At 46.4% G+C, this 25402-nt stretch overlaps 1 protein-coding gene across 1 annotated transcript; it reads left to right on the forward strand.

Moving 5' to 3' along the window:
• The first annotated feature begins 731 nt into the window (after window positions 1-731).
• On the forward strand, window positions 732-4358 carry Kcnj1 (potassium voltage-gated channel subfamily J member 1). Its single transcript, XM_005347004.2, has 2 exons — window positions 732-767; window positions 3219-4358. The coding sequence occupies exons 1-2, from the start codon at window positions 732-734 to the stop codon at window positions 4356-4358; spliced, it is 1176 nt and encodes a 391-aa protein (XP_005347061.1).
• The last annotated feature ends 21044 nt before the right edge of the window (window positions 4359-25402 follow it).

The raw sequence follows: 25402 nt of genomic DNA on the forward strand, positions 1-25402 counted from the left end.
ATGGGTTTGGTGAGTGGATGGATTTACTTGTTTTCTTAGTTCTCTTTACTCTTTCATCAAACAGATCAACACCGTATGCTAATCCAGTACGTGTAAAGTGCGCGTCCAGTAAAGCCCAGTTTTCCCAGATGAAACTCCACAATAGTATCTCCGTGTCTTACATAACAGTGGCTATTGTAACGGGAGATTAATGTGGTATCTTGTTTCTTCCTGGTATCAGCTTACTCTTGTCTTGTAAACATGTCCCCATCTATGTCTCTCCATCCACCTGTATCTTTGACTACTCGGAAAGGTTAGTATTCATTATGTTTCAGGAAATTGACTGGGAGATTGATGATAACTAATTGTTTCTAGCCAAAAGTTATTTGGCACGACTTAGGAGAACGGCAAGAGGGCTATAGACCGTGGCAAAAGAGAGGGGGGCCATGCTGGGATCCAATCCATGTTTGCTGCCCAGGACCTCAGGTGGTGGTTTGTCATGTCTTAGCATGACGGTATTCAAGCCATGTGAGGCTTGAAAAAAAAAATATACCTATATATACTCAGCTCCAGGCTTGGTCTGAGTACAATCATTTGTGTTAGTTTAAACCACATGACTCCACTCTTTAGCTGCTGAAAACTAATCCAAGTAAGCATCATTCAGAAGCTTATGGTTCATTTGTCTGGCTCTGAAAGAAGTCAGTCTTCCTACAGACAATTCCCAATACCACCACTTACTTGCTTTTCCCACAATGGAGGCTGCAGAACGGAATGTGTCCAGAGTGCTGGTAAGTGCAGACAGCCTGGGGAAAGCTCTGTGGGCTGCTCGCTGCTCCTGTTCTACCGCTTGGAAGGCCAGGAAGTGAATGTTATATTTTGCTGGCACGGTCATGGAAAACCCAAACTTAATTGGGGATGTGACTTCACTTTACAGAAATACCCTTCACCTTCAAAGTGAAGCAAATTTTAGAAAGGTTGGAGAATGGTGGAGGGAATGAAAAACTTGGAGTTTGGTGTTTCAGAAGTCATCTTGAATTGTAACGTGTGGCGAAGGCTGTGTGGGTTCCGTGGGTAATGCCGGTCTTAGAACTGGTGGGATGGGGCTGGAGAGATGGCTCAGTGCTTAAGAGCATTGCCTGCTCTTCCAAAGGTCCTGAGTTCAATTCCCAGCAACCACATGGTGGCTCACAACCGTCTGTAAAGAGGTCTGGCACCCTCTTCTGGCCTTCAGGCATACCGACAGAATATTTTGTATACTAAATAAATAAATAAATAAATAAATAAATAAATAAATAAATAAATAAATAGTGGGAGTCAACCTGTAAGAAAGTGTGAGCTTCCAGGAACCCCGGCAGGACCATCTGCCACTTGAAAGTGTGAACCAGGCTACACCTGGGTGCTTGAGCAATGGGAGGGAAAAACCAGGGAAGCAGCCTTTGCCCTGTGTGTTCCCTACCTGGGGCCATCCTCTCCTGTGACTTTTGGGGACTTGAGGTCTGTGAGGGATGGACAGGGCTCTCTGGGTGTATAGAGGTTATGCAACTCTCTTGGTATCTATTTCATGTTCTTATTTTTGGAGCCTGGCCTTTCCATTCCAACCCTCTGCTATGTCTGTGCACTGCTTCTCACTGCTTCTGCTTGGTCCAGCCCCTTGTCTTTTCACCTGGGTTAAGGCCAGGAACAAGACACTGAGGAATATTGCTTTTGTTTAAAATGTGTCGCCGAGCTGGTTTCGCTTCCTAGTTCTTACGAGCAAACACATTTTTCAAGGGGGATTTTGCGATCTATTTTTAAAAATATCTTTGCATTTAATAAAAAAAAATGCCACAAAGACCGTGTTAACCACAATGGGCACACCTTGATTTTTTGGGGTGGGGGAAGAGGAAGAGGTATTCTAGGCTTAAGACCCTTGAGTTTCACTGCTGTTGGCTGTTTAGGGGAAAGCCCCAACACTGTTTTGCTGGAAACCTCTCTTCTCTCTCTCTCTCTCTCTCTCTCTCTCTCTCTCTCTCTCTCTCTCCCCCTCTCCTTCCTTCCCTCCTTCCCTTCCTATGTCCTTCCCCTTTCCCCCTCTTTCTTTCTCTCTCACACACACTGAAGTACCTCATCCAGTCCCTGTATCACCCACTCACGTTGATGGAGAGAGTGGTAAACACTCAGTCTGAAGTAGCAGGTGAGATCTAGGAATGAGTTCAACATGGCTCTACCTTCACAGAGCACATGTGAAGTCAGGTAAAGTCAGTGTTCATCAGAATGGAGCCCAGCTGAGGGGAGTGTAGACTACCAACGGCCAATCTCATTCTATTTTTGCTTAAAGTCTTGGCAGAACACGTGAGCAAGCAAGGACAGGCATGTGCACCCTCAGACAGAGGCTGCGAGATCACCTGCTCGGCTGTGAGCTCTGCTAAGGAGTCCGGTCTTCAAGTGTTCTAGGGGAGCGCAGCTTCAGGCTAGAGTATTTGATAAGTGAGCCGCAGTATGACTGGCACTGAGTTGGTGGGCACGGGGGAGGGTATGACGTGGGGGAAGTCATCTAGTATTTTCCAGTCTTGGTTCCTTCATCTAAGAAACGAAGGAACTAAAATGGGTCAGGATGTCTCTTGATGTATTGGTAGAGCAGACAAGACAATTTAGTGGATATATTGATGAATTTCCGTTTTGTTCAGTTAATTATTTCATATATCACAAAAATACAAATAGTGCCCCAGCCTTATGATTTCACAAAGATTATTATATGGCAATAGGTTACATTTTAACGCAGAGGAGATGATTTGCATAATATCCAATAAGCAAAAGTACAGATTAGAATGGGTCACCTCTTTTTTTGAGTCAGGGTTTTTCTGTGTAACAGTCCTAGTTGTTCTGGAACTTGCTTTGTAGTTCAGGCTAGCCTCGAACTCACAGAGATCTGCCTGCCTCTACCTCCCAAGTGCTAGAATTAAATACGTGTGCCACCATCGCCCCACCGGTGACCCCGTTTTTAAATCCCTGAGATCAGCAAATTCCTGAACATATTAGCTATTAGTAACTCTCCACTTGGTGTCTTCTCCACTCATGTGACGTAGCAGCCATGTAAGATTTACGCTGGCACCCAGAACAAAGTAGTTGGTGTGTGCAAATGAGTAACCAGCCTGATGATCTGAATGCTCTTCTCAGAGGTGGCTGAGTGTGTATGTGAGTCACCCACATCACCGCTGCTCCAACTGTGATCTTACCTGCCCCGTTTGATGTGTTTTCAGATCAGGGCCCTGACAGAGAGGATGTTCAAACATCTTCGGAAATGGTTTGTCACGCACATCTTCGGGCGTTCACGGCAACGAGCAAGGCTGGTCTCCAAGGACGGACGGTGTAACATAGAGTTTGGCAATGTAGACGTGCAGTCAAGGTTTATATTCTTTGTGGACATCTGGACAACCGTACTTGACCTCAAATGGAGGTACAAAATGACCGTGTTCATCACAGCCTTCCTGGGGAGTTGGTTCCTTTTCGGTCTCCTGTGGTATGTGGTAGCCTATGTTCACAAGGACCTCCCAGAGTTCTACCCACCCGACAATCGCACTCCTTGTGTGGAGAACGTTAACGGCATGACCGCAGCCTTTCTGTTTTCTCTGGAGACTCAGGTGACCATAGGCTATGGCTTCAGGTTTGTGACGGAACAGTGTGCCACTGCCATTTTCCTGCTCATCTTCCAGTCCATTCTCGGAGTGATCATCAATTCTTTCATGTGCGGTGCCATCTTAGCCAAGATCTCTAGACCCAAAAAACGTGCGAAGACCATCACCTTCAGCAAGACTGCGGTGATCAGCAAGCGTGGTGGGAAGCTCTGCCTCCTCATCCGAGTGGCTAACCTTAGGAAGAGCCTTCTGATTGGCGGTCACATATACGGCAAGCTCCTGAAGACCACCATCACTCCTGAAGGAGAGACCATTATTTTGGATCAGACCAATATCAACTTTGTTGTCGATACCGGCAACGAGAATTTGTTCTTCATCTCCCCGCTGACAATCTACCATGTCATTGACCACCACAGCCCTTTCTTCCACATGGCAGCAGAAACGCTTCCCCAGCAGGACTTTGAATTAGTTGTCTTTTTAGATGGCACAGTGGAATCCACCAGCGCAACCTGCCAGGTCCGCACATCCTACGTGCCAGAGGAAGTGCTCTGGGGCTACCGTTTTGTCCCCATAGTATCCAAGACCAAGGAAGGAAAGTACCGAGTGGATTTCCATAACTTTGGTAAGACGGTGGAAGTGGAAACCCCCCACTGTGCCATGTGCCTTTACAACGAGAAAGACACCAGAGCCAGGATGAAGAAGGGCTACGACAACCCTAACTTTGTCCTGTCCGAAGTTGATGAGACAGATGACACCCAGATGTAGCAGTGGCTTTTTTACCTGCAGAAAACCTTCTGTGAACCGAGGGGCTGACTGTGTTCTGGAGCGACCAGCAGTTGGGGGTGTGAAAGCAGGGTGAGAAACTGCCAGGTCTACCAGCGTGGTCACCCCTGAGCCCCATGGCTATGACTCCAAGACTCATATCTCTAAAGGCTGCAGTAGAGAGCACTTGATGGACAAATGTGACTTAAGCTGGCATATGGAAGCCATAGGAACTCATTTGGCGTCTTTCCTATGACTACTTGAGCTCATCCAGTGTTGATGGGAGCAAAGTCACCCAAGGTCACACGGAAAGACAATGCAGATACTTGTAGAAGACTCCTGGAAGATGTTAGGAGTTTTCTATAGCTTCGAGAACTAGCCATATTTTCTACTTGATTCTATGGATTAGAAAGATGCCACTTTCATCTTAAAATAGACTTTTATCAATGGAAAATCTGTCCCCTGAGTTGGGGAAAGTGAGTCAGCCAATCACTGACAATGAGAGACAGTCATACAAAGAATGACTAAGGCTTCTAAGACTAATGACTAACCTTCTCAAGCGCCTGTGTTTGAAGCCTGGGTCACGTGTTTCCGAGGAGTAAAGTATCATCCAGTGACTCTGCACCTCTCTGAGCCCAAGGCAAAGAGGAGCAAAAAGTCCCTTGCAAGCTTTGTGACTTACCCAGATGCTGTGGTCCATCTAGAATTTGGCCTGAATGATCTCCCATGGTCCATGAAACAGAGGCCACGTCCATTCTCTTGATGCTAAATGAACATCCTCCTGCAAAGAGAGTGTTTGATTGAAAGTGCTGCTGATGAGACTGGAGAGAAGGCTCAGTTTGTAAAGAGCTTGCTGTGCAAGCATGAGGACCTGGGTTTGGACCTCCAGCAAGCACACAGAAGGCCTGACTTGGTAGCAGTAACTCTAGCACTGGGAAGGCCAATGTAGGAGGATGCCTGAGGCTTGCTGGCCAGCTAATGGGTGAGGTCCAGTTTCAGTGAGACTGCTTAAAAAAAGAATTTGAAGGGGCCGGAGAGAAGGTGGTGAAAAATACTGTGGTTGCTCTTCCAGAGAATCCAGGTTTGATTCCTGGCACCAACATGGTGCTTCACAACCATCTATAACTCCAGTTTTCGGGCATCTGATTCTTTTCTGACCTCCATGGATACCAGGTGTACAGACACACATGCAAGCAAAACACCATACACATACAATTTAAAAAATTAAGGTGGAGAACGAGGAAGATATCTTATGCCAACTTCTGATCTACTAATACACACACACACACACACACACACACACACACACACACACACACGCATACCCACAGAGAGAGATCTGTGGTGGTATTTCTTATAATATTTAATGGATGGGTTATGGGGCTACAGGTCTATTAAAAGAGTTTTTATTCCTAGCTCTTGCAAGATGATACCGACTGTGAAAGCAGTCAGCTTGGAAGCGGGTGCAATGCTAACACTGGACAGTTCTACATTTCTCTGTTTAGTGCTTGAGCTGAAATTCTCGGTACGAAGGAGGAGGAGGAGGGAATGAGCCAGTCCCCACAGTCAGGATGCTGCCGGTCCTCTGTCCATGAGGGCCATCCCTAAGTCTTTCAAAGGGAAAGGTTTTGCAGGAGAACTTACTTCAAAGGAAGGTTCCGATGTGAATGTCTGCTTGTTCACTTCCCCACCTGTGTTATTCTGAATGTGCCTTGAAAAAGAACGTGGAATTTGAAGCTGTCCAAAAGTCAGAATATTTTCAGTATGTGATTAATAAATTTCTGAAACTGCGTGAGCAAAAAAAGCGTCACCTATGCGTTAACTGACAGGATGACTGAGAAAAATATTCTTGCCAAGGTAGACTTTCTCTTGGAGAGGGGTTGGACCGGCAGGAAGGTGGCAAACTGCGAACGTTTGTTGTCTAGACTTCCGAGGAGGAAATGAGCTGGGCTGCAGACATGCCCCTGCCGGTCCAGCGACAGCACATCTCTCCAGCATGAATCTCGGTGCAGAGAAAGACAGCTACAAACGCTGAGTAAGGATAGCTCTGCTTTTCTCAGTTAGGGGGTGAGTTTGTACAGGTCTATACACACTCACACTTGCCGTGGTCCTGACCACTGGGAACAGATGGGGTTAAGGTGCACACCCTGTCAGTGGCCGCAATGGGGAACACATCTGGCCCACACGGACGGTTACTCTGTGCTTGTAAATCTTTGAATCCATGACATAATTTGCTGACCAAGCTAGAAGAAATTAACTATCACAAGCCCAAGGGAATTGGAATTCTCTGCTGGCCCATACACAGACAGAGACCGTACCACTCTGCAGCTCCTTATAAACCAGCAGAAATGCCATTCATTAAGGCCATACATTCAGAATACACTACTCTGCTCTCTCTGCTTCCTGGCAGTGGGTTTGGCTACATCTGATTGGCATGTTTCTGGTTTACTTCTAAACATTCCTCTATCAGAACCCAGGAACCCTGCACTTGGAGTCTCCTCGTTTTAATACAAATTTGCTAGACCCATTATACCCATCTCACAAAGCTTGTAGGAAGTGGGGATCGGGGTGGCAACTCTTGAGAGTTCTCAGGAAGGAGTGCTTGGGGCTCAAAACCAGAATGAAGAGCATTGGGCACTGGAGAAAGGGTGGTAACAAGGGGACAAAGATCAGTAAGGAAAGAAAATGAATGGGAAGCAGATGACATTGGAAGACCAACTGGGTTGTAGGTGAATGCCAGGGTGAAAGGTCAGCTTTTTGTTCAGCCCAGAAACCCTTTTCCCAATAGGCCCTACCTGACCACATCAGAACTGTTATTGCTTCTTAGCAAGCTGCCTTACTGTATTTACTGTTCCTCAGCCATTTCCAAAGAGGTTCTATATTTCCTAAAGAAAAACTGCAACCTATGGCACACTGCTATAGTCAAACTTGTCCTTGGTGCGGATCCCTTTGGGCTTGTCTGTTACTGTAGAGATACTGCCATGGAGAACTGGATCCCATTTGAACCTTCCTAGTCAATATTTAGGGTGAATATTTGGGAGGCTAAAGGGCAGAAAGAAAAGATCCCGCCCAGTCATAGTGAGAGTATTAGAATGTCCATTTCTACCACTAAGGATATTAGGGATAAACCTCCTGGGTTCATGGCTGGAAGGCTTAGGCTTCATCCTTTATGGAGGTTTTTCTTAAACTCAGAAATCAATCTTCAGCAGTGCTTCTGTGACTGGTATGGAGACTCATCATTTTTCTAGAACAAACAATAGGGAAGCATCTAAAGGCAAGAATGCAAATGAACCCTAGGCCCCGCCCCTGGGCCGTTGCTGTCTGCCATTACAGGAAGTGTGTGTCAATCAAAGCTTGACAGGGGAGATAGAGCATTTTATTTTGGAAGCCAGAAGTTTAAGAACAATGACTGGAATTTCCTCTTTCTGTCCAGCAAGGGCTGCATGTCACTGGGGAGATAAAAGTCCAGGGCTAGGGAAAAAAGGTTATCGGGAACTGCGCAACCCCGAGTCATGTGGGGGGCACGCAGGAGGAGGGGTTTGGGAGGAAATCTATTTCAATGTCTGTCATTAAGTTTCCATTAAAAGAACATTCGGTTAGGAATTCAAAAATAATTTAATCTCTCCAGCCAGATGCACACAGCTGGACTCTTGGAGAAGAGCCCTGCAGAAGGGGATTTGTACGCACCCTGGCCTAGGGACCAGCACATACCTCCAACCAGCCTACCTTTGAATGCTCAGGACATTCTAGACACAAGCACCCTTCAGGCAGGGAGAAACCTGGCCTAGGGACCGTTACTAAGTGTTTACCTGCCTTAGGTTCTGCTTGAAGTCTTAAACAATCTCCTTCCTTAACTTTCACAACAGCCTTGTGGGGGCAGTACTATCATTTGCTTATTTTTCACGTGAGGCAGCTGAAATAAACATCCTGCCCAGATCAATAGGTAGCAAAGAGCAGGCTGGGAGTCAGACCCAGTCAGTCTACCTGCACAGCCCACGAGTTTATTACTTCATCCTCTTTGAATCCCGAGATAGATCTACTGCCCTCTGAGAAAACTCACAGCTCTATCGTATATTAACCTGGAACCCACAGAGGGCTCATGACCTTTGCCTGGTTGTACACTTTGGGAAAAGTGAACCAAGGTTAGCATATGGGACAGCCAGTGGCCAGACTTAACAAGTTCTCCTAGCTTTATTTTAATAATTTTTTTTCTGGGGCTCTAGGTTAGTGGGACTCCAGAACTACCATAGGTTTCCTGCAGATTTGTCTAGCTTGTCAGTGCAAACAGTTCAACCAATTGTGTATATATAATATATATATATATGCACATATACATATATCTGTATATATATGCATACATATATTTAACATTTATGTGGACTGAGCATACACACCCATAGCAAGTGTTAGGCCTTATGCTTATGCTATAGGCACATATAATTAAAAACTGTGTAACATTTTATTCTATTCTCCAGAGCAGAGACAGATAATATTCCCATTCTAACTAGCAGAGAAAACCGGGTTATGTTTAGAGATCAGTGTCTATGTTCTCCATTACTTATATATATATTTCTGGTACTAATATACTCCCTTATAGCATCAGTATTTTTTTTAATGAATTAAGGGTTGCATGACTAAGAGTGAATTTGGTCTCTTTTTTACCAGTGAACTTTTGTTCAAACTACACTATCTTTTAGATGAGGGGCCTTGCAAACAACTTAACTTCATGAGCCTCAGTGTTCTTAGTTTTTTTAAAAAAAGAACTTTTGAGATAGGGTTGAAGGTTTGAAGAAAATGATAGATAGAAAATTTCCTTTGTAGAAAGAACAGTGACTAGCCTGCCAACATGGGGCAGGAGTGATGGGGTTGAACTCAAGGGACACTGGTCATGGCACAAGCCTCACACTGATATTACACGGATACAGAAATTAGGACCGTTGACCCTGTATTTTTATTTTAAACTTACATATGCTTGGTTGAGGTCACTGTGATCCAGGAACTGGAGTTGCCCTAATGGGGAAGCTGGGATCTTGCTCACGTTGACCAAGGGTCTGGAGCTTAGCCAGCCTGGAGGGTCACTGGTGGAGTTTCATAATTGCTAATACTGGATAAGATAGTTTTTTGTCATATTCAATGACAATAGTTCAAAAATGATGCAGGTCATGTTAACAGCAATCTAACCAAAGACTCTATACTCTACCATTTATCCTGCGAGGGATACACAGCCAATAAATTGCTGTGAGGTAGCTTGTTTGTTTTGTTTTGTGTTTTTTCCTAAATGTGATTCTTCAACAACTTGACTTGTTAAATTTCTTGCTTTTCTTTTTGAATTCAATAATTGATGCTTGCGTTTGTCTGGTTTGTTGCTGCACTGGGGATCAATACTGAACTCTATCCCAGCCCTGTCTGTTTTCTTTGAATAATTATGTAAAGAATTCATATGATTCTGATGTCACAGAACAGGGCTTAGAAAACACATCTGCACCCTCATGCTCTGTGTTCTGCTTCCTCCTTCTTCTGTAAAGCTAACCACTGCCAACAGTTTTAACTCTCTGGCGTTCATATTCTGAAGTCTTATTTGTAACTGATAAATAATAACTGTATACCTTTATGAGGAACAATGTGATACTTTGATCCCTGTGATCACTGAGCAATGATCAAATCAAGCTACACACATTGCATGGCCATCTTCTCCAATATTTATCATTTTTTTCTTCTTCCCCCTCTTTTTCTTTTGGCAGAGTCTGTATATTCCTGGCTTCCCTGGAGCTTACTATGTCGACCAGGCTGGTCTTGAATTCAAAGAGATCTGTCTGCCTCTGTCTCTGAGTGCTAGGATTAAGGCATTTACCATTACAACCAGCTCAGTCTTGTGATTTATTTGTGGTGAGAACCTCTCAAATTCTCTGTTTTAAGTATTTTGTAATGTGCAGCGTGCCATTCTTGACACAGTTACCATGCTGGGAAGTAGGTCACTATGCAGTTTCCTTTTGGGAAATACAAGTGATACATGTGCATTTACACCCTGCTTCTTTCACAGTGGGCAGCATTATGGGAGCCCTGTCCTTCAGTGTGCTTTGTCACTTAGCAATACCGTCTTAAGATCAATATCTAGGGATGCTTGCTGAGAGTACCAACATCCGCGGTACCTCCCTCTCATACTATCTAGGGATGCTTGCTGAGAGTACCAACATCTGCGGGACCTCCCTCTCATACTATCTAGGGATGCTTGCTGAGAGTACCAGCATCCGCGGGACCTCCCTCTCATCCTTCATGCCACTTTGCAGTAGCTGCTCGGACCTGGCCCTGCCGTTGTGGACCCAAGAGGCTATGGATGTGGCTGTCTTGTGTCTCTGAAAGCCTGCTCCTTTGACAAGGTTGAATCTACCCACCCACCCTAAGATTAAGTTGGACTCATAGAATCAAGGTTCCCCAGTGTCAAATAATCTATCTGGCCTAGCAGCTTTTCAAGATTCACATCTGGGCTGGTTGTGAAGTCAGGACAGGCATCTTTACTCCTGTAGAGATGGCCTGGGAAAGGGAGATTCAATTTCCATGGTACTATTGGTAACTACCTTTTAATTAGGTCCATAAAGTGTTTAGGGCATCCACTACTGTCAAAATTTCATGCATGAGTACATTACAACTAAAATCAATGAAATTGGTGAAGCAAATAAGTGTTAAAAATGAGGTATAAGAAAATGCTGAGTGAGCATTTCTCCCTGGGAAGGCGAAATAGAATAGATTCTGAGTGTGGACTGAGGGTGGTGGGGACAGGATAAGGTGAGGGTGGGGACATGGAGGGAGAAGGTGCAGGGAGAGACAGAAGGAACTGGGGCTATGGGGGGTGGTGTGGAAACCCAGTGTGTGGAAACTTCCTGCAAACTATGAGGGTGACCCTAGTGAGGACTTTCGGTACTAGAGGAGCCTGAACCGGCCATCTTTTGTGGCCGGACAAAACTTCTAGTGCTGGCTTATATTCAGTTGGGTTGTTGACCAAGAAGGTCCTGTGAAGATCCCTAAACAGCGCAGGCTGAAGCTAGGACAGAAGGTCAGTTTCTGGAAACTGACACAGGACCCCACTGCTGGGAACAACTTCCCCACAACTCGCTGAACACAGAGAGGTCACGCTAGTCTCTCCAGGACGAGAAGGTACAAAAAGGGAAACCTGGACACCAACCCAGCCACAAAACCCTCCCCCTACAATCTGTCCTGCCTGCAAGATGTGCTGGGGCACTGGCGACACAGAACATGTGGGAGTGGCCACCCGATGCCTGGTTTAATTTGAGGCCCATGCCACGGGAGAGAGCCCATGCCCTACCCCCTCTAGATGGCCAGGAACTGGAGCCCAGAGACCTAGGGTAGAACCAAACACAACTGGAAAACAAAACCAAACCAAACCAATCCCCTAAAACCAAGGAAATTATTCCATATTCTGCTCTATTCATAGACTAGTGTCTTGTCAGCAGATGGGAGGGGTGCAGAGTCCCATAGCCAGACATTGTGTGGAGAGACAGTATAAATCGGAGGTCTCCATTGGGTCCCTCCTGCTGGAGATGGGGAAGCCTGAGAAAGAGAAGGAAAGACTGTAGGAGACAGAGGGGACACCAGGAGAACCTGGCCCATTGAATCAACTAAGCAGGGCTCAGAGGGGCTTACAGAGACTGAAGGGGCAAGCTTGGGGCCTGATGGGTGTGCGCCAGGTTCTCTGCATATCTGTTATAGCTGATGGCTTGGTGTTCCCGTGAGACTCTAACAGTGGGAGCAGGATGTCTCTGACCTTTCACCTGCTCTCGATACTCTTTTCCTCCTGCTGGGTTGCCGGGTCCAGCCTCGATATGAGAACTTTTGCTTTGTTGTATTGTATCTTGTTTCATCCTGTTCCCTCCACCCCCAAAATGCTGAGCGTGGTGGAGAAGACAAAGGGCTTCTTGGCAGCTTATCTGGACTTACTGGGAGGGGTAAATTTGAAATAAGGAAAGGCGAGGGGCAGAGAGTTGGACCACTAGTGGGCACATGCCTCAGACTAACGGAACTGACACGGGCTTCTGGGAAATGATGGACAGGCTTGTATGGCAGGGCAAGTTCTGCCATTCTAGTTTTTCAGGAGGAAAACTTGAGGCTCAGAAGCTATTATGGTACACCTGGATGCCAAAACTACAGGGAAGGCAAGTAGGGGTTGGAGCCTAGGGCTTCTGCCTTCTGCACTTCCAGGGGCTTACATATTTTTCTTGAGGTTACCCCCACAAATTCCATTCATGGGATCATTGCTTCTGAAGGGAAACTCACCTGGAAGGGGGCAGCAAAAAGAAAGGGGGGCGCGGAGAGCAAGTCTGGGGAATGGAGACACATCTCACCCTTGAACTATTTCGTTGGGTACCAGAGGCAAGACGTCGTCTGCTCACACATTCAAGAAGCCTGAGAATCTCACCACACAGGAGAGGTTGCTCTGTGTAGCTAAGGTGCTGTCTTCCTCTATGACGACACAGGAAGTGAGTTACTACTTGTGGCATGGCTGGGGCCACCAAGGAAGCTGTGTTTAGATGACCTAAAAGTTGTACTCTAAGAAACACATTTATTCCCATATGGCCTCAGATACCCACATTGTCAGCTGAGGCCGAGGCCAGGTGCTGAGGACGTACTGCAGTGTGTGTGTGTGTGTGTGTGTGTGTGTGTGTGTGTGTGTGTAGGGGGGTACCATGTGAAACTCAGAGGCTTTGAAGAAAGCATCCCAAAGTATATACCCCACATCGTGCTCCTGACCCCCTTGGCCTGAATTCTCTTTCCTGCCTTAAATCTCATCTCCTTTGCTTCGACTCAATGCTTCCTTGAAGACAACACAACCTTCCTCCCAAGACTGCTTCATTGCTCCCCTTAGCCCCAGAAACCCAGCTCAGTAGTGAATGAAAGCTGAACACACTCCAATCTTAGACTGTTAATTCACAGATGGAGAAACCAAGGGCTCCAAGCTCCAGACATTGCCCAGGAGCCTGGGGAGTAAGCACAGGAAATATTATTGAGCCAAGTGGAGGGGAAGGAAAAAGGGGAGGAAGGGAGCCCACCAGGAGGCACGCACAATCAAGTTGGCACTCTCTGCGAGGTGTACCTAACGGCCAGCAGGTGGCGATATGTACCTCCAGATCCCAAATGTAAGGCTGTCCTGGTAGCTCTTTAGTAGCCATTATAACGATTACAGCATTTAATGGGAGACACACATATGTGGAGCCTATCGTTGTTGGGATGATAAAATAAAAATTTTCAGAAAACTTGATTATGGTGTAAATGCAGAAATGTTGCCATCTGTATATACAAGATCCTGCATGCTTCACAAGCTGCCTTACAAGGCTGAAATACAACCCATCTTACAGATTAGGAAACTGAGGCTCAGAGGGGTGAAGACACCCACAAATTCATGACCCAGTCGGGGCTATGCACGTATGTATCTATGTGCGAAACATTTATGTGGGGTTTATTATTGGCAGACACTGTTCTAAGTGCTTTGCAAGTATTTTCCCATTTCATCCCTTGTAACAAGTGTAGGAGAGAGAGCCTCACTCTGGTACAAGCACAAGACAACCTATGGTAGAATCCATCCATGGGTTTTCCTTGCTAAGCAGTAGGCAATTCTTACTGTCTGGGAGCTTGCAGTAGAATCCTGGCATCCAGCGGCTTCCATATGAATTTGGTGAGTCACTGGACCTCTTGAGGCTGGCAATCTTTCATCAGCAAGATGATGATAATGAAAAGAGCCACACAGAGTTGTGGCTACACCAGGAAAACATCTGTGGAAACAGTGCTGATTATACAGCGAGAGTCTCTGGTATGGGATTATTATGACCACAGACACAGAACAACTCAATTCACAGAAAGTTGTTTCTCCCAGTAGCACCTGCAGTGATGAAGGCCCAACTGTACCATAGCCAGGAGCCAAGGAATGCAGCATGCACCCAAACAGTGAAATGCTGCCCACTTTTGATACATACTTAGACACTGAGCAAAGTTCTAGACACAGAAAACAAACACAGTGAGAATTCATAGACCAAGGCTACTGAAAGGAAACATGCTTCTCTGAGGTGGAGCTAGCTCGAGGGTCGTTGCCCTAAGGAGAGAGAGCCTCCTGGGAAGACGTTAAGAGAAGCCTGGGACACAGACAGGAGGTCAGTACGTGATGGGCAACAGGAGGATGAAGCCGAGGATCAAAAGAGCGAGGTGTTCCGGAGAAGGAGGCACATGCAACGTGGAGAACATGAGAATCCAACATACCGCAGGCCCTGTTTGCAAACCTCACGGACGCAAAGCTGTAGGCACAGCTACTTAGAAGCCCAAAAAAGGAGGGTCCCTTGAATCCAGGAGGAACCTGGACATTATAGTAAGACCTTCATGGAAAAAAAAACCAGATAGATAGATAAAGGGTGATTTTATATGATGTCTTCAAAGTCTCAAGTGAAAGAAATACAAACTAAAAATCATAAGCATTTTTGCTTATGCTTTATATTGACATTTGATATATTTTGGGAGTATAACATTCTTGTGTATATGCATATCTACATATAAATGTATTTGTATGAAGTATGACTCTGAATTAGCAACAGCCACACTCATTTGCTTATACATTCATTCATTCACTCATATAGTGTGTTTTGGGAGCCTGTGGCTCTGGGAACAGCTAAGGCTGGAGGGAGGCAGCTATGAAGAAGGGAATCATAACCCCACCTTTAGGGATGTCCTTCCTAGAGTCCTCCCCAGAACACTATTAACCATATACTTCTCTGTCATCCTCATTATTAAAGATTTAAGCAGCTCCATGCAGGGACTGAGCCCTGAGTCTGGGTCCTCTCTTGGTTCCCCAAGGGTCTGTACCCACTTCTGTGGGTCTCTGGAAAGAATGTTGTTTGTACATTCTTACAAACAACTCTTCTTAGAGGAATCTCTTCTTAGAGCTGCACCCAGAACTGTCACATCTGTACCCAGATAGCTGCAATGGTGAAACACGCCCTGGAAATCAGCAAATGCCAACGATCATAGGCTTCCACCCCTGGCCCCTTCAAGGGTCTGCTGTTAAAACTACCAGGGCACTACTGAGCTGGGAGCTTATCTGTCAGGCCTTGCTGTGCCCACAATCCCCTTGAGTGATTGTTACGAACACACCATGCTTGGGTCCCTCTGCAGACTTCTGGTATTAGGATCATGAGTGTCCTAGAAGATTCCAAGGACCTAGAAGATTCCAAGATACTTGGTTCCTGACTGATGAAGCCAATGGGCCAAATGCTTTAAATTCATTTCCACTTAAAAATATCTACACATGGTTGCCACCTGGGATATTCTGAGGTTGATGACAATTTTGTCAGAAGTGAGGTTACAAAGATCTCCTGAGCCATCCAGTTCTTACAAACCCACGCTTTGCTATGCTCATGGCTAAATCTCTACCTTGGTCGGGCATTTTCTGTTACCTTGAATCCTGAGTCATCCTCACCCTGGGATACGAAGGCCCTGTGGCCAGCTGTTCCTTCCCAAGCATGATGCTATGTACAAGTACCCAGTGTGATGGTGAACCTACGCATGTCCTTCCATGTCCTGGACTTCTTTTGAGTTCTGGAAAAACCATCCTGGCTCTACAAGGCTGCCCTGGAGCATGTTGCTCAAAGGGCTATGTTAGACACAATGGTATAACCCCTTTACGACACTTTCTAACACCACGAACAAAAAGGCCACTAGCTCCACGGCAGACCACAGGGCCAGGAATGTGTTCTTCAGCCAAGCAATGACATTCCTTGAGGGAAGAAGTGGTTTGCAACTCTTTCATGAGCAAGGATGCACCGAGTGTGTAACACAAAGCCACAGAAACCACGAAGCCCTCTCGCACTGCCTCTCCAACCTCCAACACCTCTGCTCCGACCCTCACCCTGACACCTGTGCTTCACGCCATCTCTCTTTCGGGCTGCTTGCCTCTCTCTTCTCTCTGGTTACATTGTCTTCTAGAATCTCTCTGATTCAACCCTCCCTGGGTCTCTTTATTGTAAACCCTTTGTAGCCCTCAGCTTTCCACCCTTTGCCAGACAACTCTCTCTGGCTGCCAGGTGGGGGCTCTCAGAACCTTTCCTACAGCTTGGTGATGGCCCCCATACTCATACTTAACCTCTTAAACTAACAGAGGACCGCCCCCTCCCGCCGCCGCGCGCCCCCCTGCATCCCCGTCTCTCCATCGGTGCCGTCCTGATCCCACCGACACCTGCAGTGCTCTAAGATTTAGGTAAAAGGGAAGTTCTCAGAGTTGGGGGAGCGCCTTCTCACCCTTCCCAGACAGTGTTGTTTGCTCTGCCCTAGACAGAAGGCAGGAGAAGTGGAGACAGGACCTCAAGGAGGTTTCAAGCTGTCTCCTGAACTGACCTTTAGATCTCACCCCGAATTAACATCCTTTTGAGAAAACGCTATCATCACTGCCAGCTCGCGAGGGACTCACTCGGAAGCAGGACTCCCGGGAATCCAACCGACCCACCCCATACCTGGATCTCCTCCACTATCCTTGCCCCACCCCCACTCCACCCTGAGCTGCACCCCCAGTAGCCCCGGAGTCTGTCTTCCCCGGAGCCCCCGCGCCCGGGGCAGCGCCCTGACCCCGAGAACAGGAGGCGGGCGAGCCGCCGGGTCCAGCGAGTCGGCTCCGACAGTCTGCGCGCCGCGCTCCAAGGCAGCGGGGTGAATGGACGGCATCCAGCCCGGCCGGCAATTTGAAAATAAAAATAAAACAGAGGGAAAAGAAATAAATACTAAGGAGTGCGCCAGAAAGCCAAAACAAATACAATGGCTCGGGCTTCGGGGCCGGGTGTGGGAGGCTGGGGGGCCTTTGTGCTCCCGCCCCCGCGCCTCGCTCCTAATTGAAGAAACACAATCCCGGCCGCCGACCCGCGGGCCGACAGGGCAGTGCCGACGGCCACAGCCCCGCCCCCCACCCGCAACAGGGGCCGGCTTGTTCTTTGTGCTGGCAAATATTTATTTTGGTTCGAGTGGCCCCCTTTCCACAAAGACCACCTGGTTGTAATCAATAACACCTATTTTCAGATAATCTGCTGCTCTCTAGGAGAGTCCAAAAACTCACCCAAACAGAGCCCTTTTTAAAGGGCATTTTAAATGGGCTGGATTCAGGGAGGATTGGTGCAGGGACCCGGGTAGGGGCGGCCAAGAGTCGGGGCCTGGGTGGTCAGGAGGGAGGTGGGCTCTGGCCCTGTCAGGTGGGCGGCTCCGACCTCAGAGGGGTGCCGCTTGATGGAGGGGCCGGGGCCTTCCAGGAACCTTTTACAAAAGAAACAACTGGAAGCTTTTATTTTGGCACACCAAATGTTGCTACAAAGGTAGCTTCTAGAAAATCCAAAGCAGTTATTGCTGTTCCCCCAAAACAGCATCTAGGTCTCCCCCCCCCCCGCCAGGACGAAAGGAGCCACCCAGGAATCCCCTCGGAGCTAAGGAGGTTGACACTGAAGAAACTCCCAAACTAGAGTTCCAGACTGGCGAGACCTGTCTCAAAACAAGAACAATATTAACAAAGAAAGCATGTCCACAATTACTGTGGGCCAGCATTCGGGGCTGCAGCAGAGAAGAGAACAGACAGCACCCAGCTCCTGTGGAGCTTGTGGAGTAACAGACAATAAAAGAATTACTGGGTAAATCCTAGTGTGCGACCACGCTTTGGAAACTGTGAAATGCTTTGGGTGAGAACAGCTCTGTTTCTGGGTACTTGTTCTCTGTAGAGCAGACATTCAAGAGGGCAGAAAGAACGACTCAATTCAAACATCCCAGCGGCTACAGCCACAGGCCAGGGCCCAAGATCACCTACTCCTGGCCCTCTCAGAGCTTTGGAGCCTTCAGCTATGAAAACCACTACCGTATGTGTTGTGTTAAGGATCAAATGAAAATCAACAACCATCTCTCTCCACCCTCCAAATGGCACGTTGTACTTTAGACCTGGTGGTGATGTGTAGTCGTTTGGTAAAATATGACATTTGTAGGCTTTCCAAAACTTAATTTACTATTTCAGGGTGAAGCGTAGAAGCCAAATACCTTTTAGAAGCCAGGATGCTCATGAGAGATGTTGCACTGGGTCCTTCCATCCAATGTGCTGTCCTGACTTTGGCAGGCTGACCAGTCAGGATCTTTGCCATATCCACAGCCCCATCTGGGGAGAAACCCTGGCTATTCTTTCAAGGTTCCTGTCTACCAAGAATGGTGCATGTGTTTGTGTGTTTGCATGTGTGTGTGTTTGCACACATGAGCGTGTGTGTGTGTGTGTGTGTGTGTGTGTGTGTAGGCCAGAGGTCAACCTCAAATGTCATTCCCTAGGAACCGTCCATCTTGTTTTTTGAAATAGGTTCTCTCATTTGGTCTGGTACGGACATAGGCCAGACGATCTAACCACTGAGCTTCAGAGATCTTTCTGTCTTTTTCTCCCCAGTTTTTGGAGTGCAAGCATTAACTAGCATGCCCTTCTTTTATGAGTTGTGCTGAGGAGCGAAGTTGACTCCTTAGGGTAGCACAGGAAGTATTTTACTCCCGAGCTCTCGCCTAGTTACACAGAGGAAGGTTTACAGTGTATTCGTAGTTCTCTACAAAGCTCAAGATGTCTGGTAACCAGCGCAGAGATGTTCCTTGTTCCTACGTGGTCAGGTTGGCAGGGTGGAAGGTCGTCAGAGAGGCATGGGGTTTTCACAACTGTGGTTAAAAACACAGCAGATAAAACTAATTCCAGACTGCCCCCTGCCTTATCCTGTAGCCCACACCTCCATGTTGCTTTATATCCCAATGCTGCTTTCTTTGTCCTCGGAGATGGCCGGAAAGGGGCTGGGGATGATTTACTTAGTGTTTGTGTGGGTTTGGCCAGACTGAGGCTGAGGCTGGGTCACTGTGCTTCATCAAGCAGGTGGTGTTCCTCCTCCGGGGAGATGTCCTTGGGATTGCTTCTCGGTGCTGCATCTTTCTACAGAAAGATTAAACATGGATGCAGAAGACACAGTGGGGGTTCACGGCCCCGAAAAAGATCATGATAAGAAAGGGGTGACAGACAGGAAGCAGGACGGCGTGTTGGAATTTGGGGTAATTGAATTTGCTGTGCAGTCAACAGTTGTGACTTGGGTCATCTTTTCGTCGTAAATTTGCCAAGACAAGGAAATTCCATAGTTAGGCCAATCTGGCTATTTTTCTCAGAGATCTGGGTGGTTAGGATTTAGGGATTCAGTGCAATCCCTTCCTCTTTGGGCAATATTTCCCCTGGACAATGAACAGACCCTTATATGTAAAGGACACTAGTCCATCTGTTACCCCAAATGCTGGAAGTGGAATAGCCTCTTCTCCCCAGGGACCTCTTGTGTTTGTTACAAGGTGGTTGCTTTAACTCAACTTCCCTCCATTGCGTTTGGATCCATGCCACTTGTAGTTAGCTGCCAATCATCTGGATAACTGACCTCTTGAAGACGAGGTATTTCTTGTAGAGCAAGATTTAACCTACATGTATGTGTATGCAAATGTGATTTTTTTTTTATAGCCTGGTGGAGTTTTTTGGAAATACAGATGCTCAATAGATTTTATCTGGGATTAACCAGGCCATTTTTCTGCAGAGGAAAGGGGCCTAGATCCTGGAGCAATGAAGATCAGCTCAGTACAGGGCAATCTGGGGGAACCACTGTGTCTTTGGCAATGCAGCTCATTGTGCAGATGGAAACCACTGGTTTATTCTCTTCTCTATTCAATTCTCTTTACCTATGAGGGCTTTGGTCACCATTGCTACTACTGCAATTGTTCAACTGAGTCTCTGAAAAATTAGATTCATTGGAATTTGGGGTCTTGGAGTCTAGATGGGAATCATTACTCTGTAAAGGCCTGGTTAAAGAACTGGTTGAGAATCTTCTAGAAATACTCTTTAGGGTGCAGGTTTAAGCTATTGAATTTAGCTATGCAGAAACTAGCGACAACTCCACATTGGTTCTCTGTGCTCTACCCCTATGGGTACCCTGTCGTCCCCACAGCTCAGAGTTCTCAGAGGGATGTCTGACATAAATTGGTTTCTCGATGGTTGTATGTTCTATTATGCTATTTTTCTAAATGACAAACCTTTACATTATGCAGAAAATTGTGTGATAAGTTAACTTTGTGGATTAAAAAAAAAGACAGAGAAAAAGCAGAGGAAGGGGAAACTGTCAGGAAAAGCAGAGGTGTCTGGGATGTATTGCTAGGATATATGTAATGCTTGATTAAACATTTCTAGACACCAGGGCCTCTGGGCAGTATAATAATCAGTGAAGAAAGAAATACTGCATTTACTGGGGAAAACAATTAACACCAAGCAAGGGCTCGGTAACAACTGCTAGCAGGTTACAACGGCGGTCTAGTCTAATGCTTTGGCTGCGTCATTTTATCCCCTCTGCACATCTTCAGTGTTAGCTGGAATGGAACAGACCTGACACTCCATCTTGTCTCTCAGCTGGGCCTTGGACCCTTTCTGTCTAGCAGGTGCAATTTGATAAACAACAGACATGCACTGGAGCCTTCCGTAAGCCAGGCATGCAGCCAGACGCAGTCCCTGCCCTTCTTCTCCTTATTGTCCAGTGGAGAACATAAGCTTTTACACACAGAGAACCCGGGCTTTCACAGTACTCTGTCGTTGTATTGCTCAACAACCAAAAGTGATTTAAAAGTCCATCCCTTACTCCAGTCTCTGTCCAAGACAGTATCATCATAACTCAGAACATTGATTTTCCACACTTCCAAGCCCTACCTCCTTCTCCTGTTCCCATCTCTTTCTCTGTTTTTTTTTTCCTGGAAGAGAAATATAAAAATTTATCATTTATAAAAAAATTGTAATGGAATGAATGTAAGATAATTAGGAGAAAGCCAATTTATAATTCCTATTTCCCCTAATTTCCTCCATTTCGGATATTTCCTAGCTCAGAAAACACATGCATATGTGTGTAAATCAAGGAGGAAGAAAGCCGCAGATGAATACATATTATCTATCCTGCCTCTTCAATCTCTTTGCCTCCTGAAGCTGTAGGTGTGGCTGAGTCAGACAGGTGTCAGCTTGCAGTGACACAGAGGTGGCCTGGTGTGCGTTTTAGTGCTCAGCGGAGCAAAACAAGTTGCGGCGGTGTGGTATGTTGAGGAGTCCAGCGGGTTGAAAACATGTTCTTCTTGAGGGCTAACCTGGCACGGGATGTTAAGCTGAAGATGACACCCACACACTGGGATGGGATGAGAAGAGGTCCATGAAGCGGACCTCGACAAGAGAGGGACCTGTCACATGTGGGTAGGGAGGGTCCAGAGAGCAAAGACTGGGCACTGGTAAGGAAGGGCATGTACTCAATATGCCTAACAGAAACCACCGTTCTCATCACAAATATGGAAAGGAAAAACCTGGGGGGATCCTGTGGTGTTGGATGGGAAATTAATGCATGCAAATGAATATTGACAGAGATAAATATGGAGTGTGTACACATCTGTATATGAATGCGCATACATAAACATATGTGAATATGTATATACACATAGTAAGTGCGTATTATATATGTGCATATTCATACATTGTCTGGTACTATCCACTGGGAAGGCATAGAGATAGGGCCACTGTTAACATTGGGCACATGTAGTACCCAGATACTGACTTTGAAAAATTATTTCCACTAAAATGATCCAGGAATCTGTGGCTTAGGGACTGGAAGCCTAAATGTGTTGTTGAAGGAACAAGTAAAAAAGTCAGTAAAGGTTGATTGGTGTCAGCCAAAACTGAAATCCACCTGAATGGCTTCCTATTGGGACAAAAATGCTCATCAAACCAATGAAAAGAACATAACCCAGTCTCTCAATAGTCTTTATGAGTCTTTAGAGATGTATGTTTAAGAACACACACACACACACACACACACACACACACACACACACACACACACACACACATATAAATACATGAATGAATTAATGCATTAGAATTAGATGGTGTGGAGATATTCCCATAATTCCACTGCGAACATCTGCACAAAATGCTAATCACAAAAAGGAAAAGTGTAAATTTTCAGAAAAGGCTGGAAAACACCATTTCTTCAACAAACCAATTAAGTGAACTCCATCAGTAGCAAGATACATTAGGAGTGTGTGTCTCCCCACAGGCTGCCAGGGGACAAACCTAGTCATGCATGACTCCTTTGATGTCGCTCACAGGGAAGCCAGGCCTCAGTCAAACCACAAGCAGACACCAGAATACCAAAGCCTGGGGTCATTCTACCACATAACTAACTCATGATATTCTGAACTGTCAAGGTTCTGAAAATCAGGGAAAGGCTGGATCTTCCAAACACTGCCCAGAGATTCTGAGTGGTCCTTTCTCAACAGATGATGATGGGCTAGCCTAGTGGCACAGACATGTTCATTCCTGTTCCTATGGCAACTGAGGCAGGAGGATCATAAGGACTAGCTTGACTACAAAGTGCGTTTAAGGCCAGCCTGGGTAACTTAGTGAAGCCTTACCTCAGAATGAAAGTCAAGCAGTGGTCTGAAAACAGCCCAGAGTAGAGAGTTTGCCGATGTAAAACATGGTTGTTTCAATTCAGTTCCCAGAGTTGGAAAAGAAAATAGGGGCAGACAGAAAAGTGATCAGTGCCTGAGAGAGACATGGAAGTAACCTGTCCAGGTTAACTTTCTGGTTCTCTGGCTTGTGCTGGACTCTGTATGTGGAGACTGGTGCGTGGCAGAGATATCCCCTCCAGTATCCAGAGCTGACGGAGCTGTAGTCAGCAGTGCCCTCTCAAGCAGGTCAAGGAAATACGCTCATTTGTATTGTTCCAACGGTTTTGTAAGTTTGTGGTGACCTCAAGGCTTTCTAACTCTCCTTTGTGTGCCTATATACCGGTGAGTGAGCTATATGCAAACTTGTGTGTGCAGGAGCAGGCTGGTGCACAGATTCTCAAGGCCAGAGGACAGCAGGTGTGCTATTCTATTGCTCGCCATCTTAGTCCATTGAGACAAGGTCTCCTATTGAACCTGGAGCTGGGCTGGCAGCCAGCAAGCCAGAGGGATCCTCTTGTTCCACGCCACATCCCCACCACGCAGTGTTGATTACAGATGCACACACGACTGAGGTTCCGGTTCAGGTCCTCTTACCCTGGCAAGTGCTCTTACCTACCAAGCCATCTCTCCTGCCCCTAATGTTTTAAATCTAAAAATAGTTATAACGTGCAATAAGATTACATTGCTGTTTAACTCTGAGAGACAGATAGACAGACAGACTTCCTCTATTACTGTATACGTTTTTTGAGACTGGGTCTCTTCACTGAACCTGAAGCTCGCTGATTGGCCAGAGAACTCCAGAGACCTGCCTGTCTCAGCCCCACCATTGCTGAAGCTACAGACACACGCATCAAGCTTGGCTTACATGGGTGCTGTGGATTAGAATGCACTGTTTGCCCAGCAAACACTTTATCCGCTGGGCCATCTTCTCAGCTCCCGATTTAACTCTTATATTAGGGGGACCAGAGCCATGCTCAAAGGCTTGACATCCGTGTACTATTTTTACACTTCTGTAGTTCTTTCAAACAGGGAACACTTTTATTACACGATCATATACCCCACTTCTCTTCAGTATCTTTGGATGATACTACAGCAGTCCTTATTCGACACACGAGGAAGTCAACCTCAGAGACGGAAATTCATAAACAGGGAGGAATGGCTGGGATTCACCACCCAGTCTTTCTGACTGTGGACTTGATCTTGTTTCATTCCCCATATACTTAGCAACCAGCTGCCAAGGGCCACTGCCACCATAGCAACAAACAAGAGAGATGTATGATCCATCTTTCATGAAGCCTCGGAGGGGCTTTAGGCCTGGGAAAACGTTGGACCCTGACCTATCAAGGCACAAAATTCAAGCTGCCAATTTCTATTTCTTAGCCAATTTATCAATCCTATCCGATATTTCTGACAGTGCATTTTTAGCATTTCCTTAGATCAGTCTCCTTTCTCTGCAGCCCCTTGCAGCTTCTTGCGTGCTCAGCTGTCATGAGGTGAACACACAGACTCAGGGAAGGACAGGCACCTACGTGGAGCACCGTGAGGCTGAGGATGGCGAACATGCAAATGCCTTCTGGAAAATCCAATCGACTCCCACTTTTCATCCATTTGAAAAAGGCCTTTCTGACAGCAAAATAAAATCCTACAGAGAACTGGGTACCTGGGCAGAGTGGCCTCCCGTTACTGCAGTCTTAATAACCACCCTTGGAACGCCTAGCAGGTGACTGACTGCATACACATGCTTCCTGCTTAGTCCTTCGCTCTTGACTTCCAGGTTGTTCTCTGATGCCTCACAGGGCCACTGGCAGAAGATGCTGTTCAGCTCTCTACTCAGTAGATACTGATAATTTGCCTAGCAGGTGAAAAGGCCAAAATTTGAACGCAGGGCCCCTGGGATTATATCTACATTCGTTTAATCTCCCCAAATTACCTCTCTCCTTCTGCTAAGAAAACACTTGCGTTAACACAATTAAAACCCAGAAGGTTAATCTAGCACTTGGAGGTAAGCGAGTGGGCTCACTGGGATCTTTGTTTTCCCCTGGAGCTTTGAAGCTAAGTGTAAATTGACTATGTGCTTAGGAATTTACCAGCTCAGACAGACTGAAACAATCACACAAGAGGCCAAGCAAGAGGGAGGGAGGGAGACAGAGCCCAGGCAAGAGCCCACATTCCTTTCAAAAGCTTCCCTTCATATGCCTTCTTATTTGGCTGAAGCCCCAGAGGTTAGCCTGGCTAAACCACTTCCTCTCAGAAGCGTCCATCCTCTGAGGGAGCCTGGGATTTGTAGTCTTCAAATCAACTGACCTTTCTTAATCCTTAAAGGGAGTATGACTAAAGGCATGCAGTCTCAATTTCAGGAGCTTTCCAGTGATGAAATGCTCTGTGTGTGTTTTCACAAATCACAAATTCCTTCTTGAATAAATGTCAAGCCTCTGTGTGTCCACCAGAATGCCTCTCCCTCCAGTCTCCCCCTCCCCCTCCAGTCTCCGCCTCCCCTCTCCAGT

Source organism: Microtus ochrogaster, chromosome 5 (assembly GCF_000317375.1).
Source record: "Microtus ochrogaster isolate Prairie Vole_2 chromosome 5, MicOch1.0, whole genome shotgun sequence".
Classification (NCBI taxonomy): Eukaryota; Metazoa; Chordata; class Mammalia; order Rodentia; family Cricetidae; genus Microtus; species Microtus ochrogaster.